Source organism: Gymnoscopelus microlampas, assembly GCF_963454915.1.
Source record: "Gymnoscopelus microlampas genome assembly, chromosome: 19".
Classification (NCBI taxonomy): domain Eukaryota; kingdom Metazoa; phylum Chordata; class Actinopteri; order Myctophiformes; family Myctophidae; genus Gymnoscopelus; species Gymnoscopelus microlampas.
This window is the reverse complement of record NC_139956.1, coordinates 5,622,264-5,627,677: the sequence shown is the minus strand read 5'-3', so window position 1 is coordinate 5,627,677 and position 5,414 is coordinate 5,622,264. Positions and strand designations below refer to the sequence as shown.

Here is a 5,414-nt window from a genome sequence, read left to right as displayed (position 1 = left end):
AGAGAGAGAGAGAGAGAGAGAGAGAGAGAGAGAAGAGAGAGAGAGAGAGAGAGAGAGAGAGAGAGAGAGAGAGAGAGAGAGAGAGACAGAGAGAGAGAGAGAGAGAGAGAGAGAGAGAGAGAGAGAGAGAGAGATACCTGTTACCTGTTGCCTCACACCTTATTTATAAACTCTGCATAGTGCAGTGGTTCTCACAGTGGTGTTTGGGGGACCCCAGGGGTCCTTGAGGGAGTTCCAGGGGGTCCCCAGCTAAATGATAGATAGTTAGGAACCAAATGGACCCTTATGGGTCTGTAACTCTGAGAGTGTACAAATGGAACCAAATGGACCCGTTCCATTTGTACACTTTCAGAGCTAAATTAACATTGATTTTACAATATAAATTGGGGTCCCAGAGATAGAAATGCCATTAAATGGGGGTCCGTAGCCCTAATGCATGTCAAACTGTGGGTCCTTGAAATTAAATTGGTTGAAAATCACTGAGAGAGAGAGTGTGTGTGTGTGTGTGTGTGTCAGTGGCGTCCCCAGGATTTATATTTAGGGTAGGCGAGATCCCCCCCCCCCCCCCCCGCCGCCTCTATTACCCCCCCCAAAAAATATCAACTCAATCGAAAACCGGCGAAAGTTGCCGTTTTCAAGAGAAGTTTTGACCATTATCTCTGGAACGGAAGGTCAAATCTGCTCAGTTCAAAGCTGGTTGGATGCGCGACTTTGAGGACATTAAGCACGCAATGGCACATTTTCGGGTTATTTGGGCTTTTTAGGGGAGGCGAGATCTTAGTTGGGCAGCGACCGCCTGCCCTGCCTCTACAGTGGGTACGCCAGTGGTGTGTGTGTGTGTGTGTGTGTGTGTGTGTGTGTGTGTGTGTGTGTGTGTGTGTGTGTGTGTGTGTGTGTGTGTGTGTGTGTGAGAGAGAGAAGCCGGTTGAGGTGAATTCAGCACCATGGACAGAGTCTGTCTGCACTAGTGTTTTCTCAGGAGGGTGACTTTCATCTCCCTCAGGGCAAGAGGATGAGAAGAAGCTCAGTCATCTGTGAGCAGTGGTGGGAAAAGTACTCAGATATTTTACTTAGGTAAAAAGTAGCAATACCACAGTGTAGAAATGCTCTGTAAAGCCTGTTTGCGTGTAAAGCGTGTTTTCAAAATGTTACTTGAGTAAAAGTACAAAAGCATTGGCATCAAAATGTACCTAAAGTACCAAAAGTAAAAGTACTAACATGTTTGAAAATAGCAGATCTACAAGCTCACAACACGTCGCATCGCGACGCGTTGTGAGCTTGTAGATCTGCTATTTTCAAATAGCCTATGTATGAAATAGAGCTAAAGTGGTTAATGTAGGTTTTATAATGTAACAATTTAGATCTACAAAGTAACTAGTAACTAAAGTTTTCAAGTAATTGTAGTGGAGTAAAAGTACAATATTTGCCTCTGAGATGTAGTGGAGTAGAAGTGGAAGTACTGAAAATTGGAAATACTCCAGTAAAGTAAAGAAATACCTCAAAACTGCACTTATAAGTACAGCACTTGAGTAAATGTACTTAGTTACTTTACACCACTGTCTGTGAGAGACTCAGGAGTAGATCTCTGCAGCTCCTTTGTGTAGAAAGAATAAGGAGCCAGTTGAGGGCATCTAAAGAAGCCTCCTGGTCCTCCCAGGGGAGGAGGTCTGTCAAGGCACAACTAAGCTGGGGAGCAGATTAAAGGGTAAAACCAGAGGGTTCAGGTGGGGATATTATATCTTCAGGCTGTCCTGGGAACACCTCGCCATCTCCAGACAGATGGGACAGACGTGGCCATCAGCTGGAACTGCTACCTATCTAAAGTACCAAAACTAAAAGTACTAGAATGTTTGAAAATAGCAGATCTACAAGCTCTGATTGAGCTTGTATTTTTGAAATAGCCTATGTATAAAATAGGGCTAAAGTGGTTAATGCATGTTTTATAATGTAATAATTTATATCTGCAAAGTAACTAGTCACTAAAGTTTTCAAATACTTGTAGTGAAGATTTGCCTCTGAGCTGTAGTGGAGTAGAAGTAAAAGTATAGACGATTGGAAATACTCCAGTAAAGTAAAAATACCTCAGAATTGTACAGTACAGTACTGATATGGAGGGATGGATTTTTTTTCCCCAGGCAATTCGACAACGATAATCCAGAAGGAACTTTTGGTTGATTATTGATAGCTCTAGGTTTGTGTGTGTGTGTGTGTGTGTGTGTGTGTGTGTGTGTGTGTGTGTGTGTGTGTGTGTGTGTGTGTGTGTGTGTGTGTGTGTGTGTGTGTGTGCGTGTGGAGAGACAAAGTAAGCAATGTGGACCTGTGGAAAAGAACAAGTCAGGATCCCATCGAATTACAAATCCGAAAGAGAAAGTGGAGTTTGATTGGCCACACCCTCAGAAAACCTGCTACAAACATCACCCGACAAGCCCTGAAGTGGAACCCCCAGGGGAAAAGGAAACAAGGTGTGTGTGTGTGTGTGTGTGTGTGTGTGTGTGTGTGTGTGTGTGTGTGTGTGTGTGTGTGTGTGTGTGTGTGTGTGTGTGTGTGTGTGTGTGTGTGTGTGTGTGTGTGTGTGTGTGTGTGTGTGCGTGCGTGTGTGTGTGCGTGCGTGTACCTTTCTCCACGGCAGTGAGATAAGCCCTCTCTTCGGCAGAGAGCTCCACCTCGGCCCGGACGATCTGGAGAGGGATTCGATCCCGGTACGGTGAGTAGCTCACCTGCGACAACAAACACACACAATGTTAGCACAGCAACACAAACATGACACCCCATTCAAACCTAATAGGCCCATTCTACAAATGCCTTCTAAATCCTAACAGTTTTCTATTGGTGCTACATCAGTGGTGCACACTACTTTTTCACGCGTTTCTGCACAAACAAATGCCAAGGATGTCATTTAGATAGCATGTCGTTTAGACAGAAGCTTTACCCGGTATCCTAGTTACTCTGCAGCACTTAATTGTTGTCTGTGTAGTGGGTTTACTTGCCCGTTTAACCCATTAAGACCTGAGGCCGATTCTACAAAATGTCTTCTAAATCCTAACAGTTTTTTTTTTTAGAACAACTATGTTTCTATATCAGTGGTTCTCAAACTTTTTCATGCAAGGACCCCCAAAATTATATGTATTTGACCGCGGACCCCCATCTGGACCCCCCAGAAGCAAAGATTTGAGTTACAAATGTTCGCTTAAAAAATATATATATTCAAAGATTTGCACAAATTGTCACGATTTTTCAAAAATAGCAGATCTACACAAGCTCATAGCGCGGCACTCGGTGCCGCACTATGAGCTTGTGTAGATCTGCTATTTTTGAATAGCCCAAAGAAATCTAAAGCGACACAGATGCGCTCTTCCCGGTCTTAATGGGTTAACCTTGTTGACTATAGGGTTCACGGCACTTTACTCTCTCCCTGTACGATGGTGTTTATGCTAAAGCTTAGAGACGTGTCTCTCTGCTCTGTATGTGTGCTGTGTTTCACACTGCTCTGCTGCTGCTATGGACACTGAGTCTCCCTCTCTGGATCAATAAAGGTCTCTCTATCTGATACCAGTGTCTGTTAAATGACCCCAACAACAACAATAACAACGATAATTACTGCTAACATAACGCCATGCAGTCATACAATACTTAAATCAACATATTGACAGTAGCCTATACACTTATACAAACACAATGGTGTGCGCAGTGGTGGCAAGTAACTAAGTACATTTACTTAAGTACCGTACTTAAGTGACATTTTGAGGCATTGGTACTTTACTTGAGTATTTCCAATTTCCAATACTTTTACTTGTACTCCACTATATCTCAAGAGGCAAATATTGCACTTTTACTCCACTACAATTATTTGAAAACTTTAGTTACTAGTTACTTTGTAGATCTAAATTGTTATATTATAAAACATACATTAACCACTTTAGCTCTATTTTATACATAGGCTATTTGAAAATAGCAGATCTACAAGCTCACAACGCGTCGCGATGCGACACGTTGTGAGCTTGTAGATCTGCTATTTTCAAACATTTTAGTACTTTTATTTTTGGTACTTTAAGTACATTTTGATACCAATACTTTTGTACTTTTACTCAAGTAAATTTTGAATTCCGGACTTTTACTTGTAACAGAGTATTTTTATATTGCAGTATTGGTACTTTTACTTAAGTAAAACATTTGAGTACTTTTTTCACCAGTGTGTGTGTGTGTGTGTGTGTGTGTGTGTGTGTGTGTGCGTGCGCGTGCGCGTGCGCGTGCGTGCGTGCGTGTGCGTGTGTGTGTGTGTGTGCGTGTGTGTGTGTGTGTGAATTTCTCACCTTTTTGTAATACAACTGGGTCATTGGATTCATCTTGATGCCCTGGGAGAGAGAGAGAGAGAGAGAGAGCAATGAACATTGTGTTTGAACTGAACCATGAAATCAGAGAGCTGGATAGATGTAGAGAGATAAAGATAGATGGAGAGAGAGAGAGAGAGGAAAAGGGGGACGCATATTTTGAACATGATGAGGATGAGAGAAAGACATTGCCTGTATTGCAGCAGTTCACAAAGTTGAGAAGTTACAGGTTTGTAGAGTAATGGCCGCGCCATCTAGAGGGGGGCGCCGAAATGAAATGACTTTTCATACTGTACCCTATACTAACCAAGCAGTTGTCCAATTCTCTCCCAACTTGATACAAAAAACGTTCATGGCTCTGGCTAGGCAGAGCCATGTGTCTCCACTTCTAATAATCACAAAATGTTTCAGTTTGCCCATTTTTTCCCATATTGTAGCCTGTAGCCTGTATGGAATACCGCGCCCCAAAACACAGTCGCCCCGGGGCAAATACGGCGGTATTCACCTGGTATTCCTTAACGTAACCTCAGTAGACTATGCCTAAACCTAACCTTATTCCTAAACGTAACCTCAGTAAAACTATTACCAACACAAGCCGCCACCCTGACCGGTCTTTTCACACGCTGAAAAAAGGCAGACTTACAACCTCATAACGTGTCACATCCTCGTCGATACGTTGTACGCTTGTAGGTCTGCTATTTCTGTCGTGCAATGCCATCGTGCAACAAAGCATAAATTAGGCATTACTGTCAACGATTGCACACTGTGTGTGTGTGTGTGTGTGTGTGTGTGTGTGTGTGTGTGTGTGTGTGTGTGTGTGTGTGTGTGTGTGTGTGTGTGTGTGTGTGTGTGTGTGTGAGTGTGTGCGTGCGAGTGACATGCTTATTGTATCATGAAGACACACGCCATGATTTTGTGATTGTGACCTTAACTGCACCTATAATATCAGTGTCCTTGTATGCTCTCTCTTATGTGGACATAAATAAATCGTTAAAGTGTGTGTAATGATCCGTGTATCCTTCTGTTTGTGTCAGCCTTTGTTGTTCTTATAGTTCCCATCACTCACGCATCAATCATCTAGATTAT

General features: G+C 42.8%; 1 protein-coding gene across 1 annotated transcript in view; it reads right to left on the bottom strand.

The window, feature by feature from the left end:
- Positions 1-4,343, bottom strand: part of LOC311035064 (short transient receptor potential channel 5-like) — a gene marked incomplete at both ends in the record, with an annotated part of 95,687 nt that extends 91,344 nt beyond the window's left edge. Inside the window, 2 exons of the mRNA XM_084043144.1 lie at positions 2,615-2,717; positions 4,311-4,343. Coding sequence (XP_083899270.1) covers positions 2,615-2,717; positions 4,311-4,343 — 136 coding nt within the window. The remainder of the gene's footprint in view (positions 1-2,614; positions 2,718-4,310) is intronic.
- Between the last annotated feature and the right edge of the window lie 1,071 nt (positions 4,344-5,414).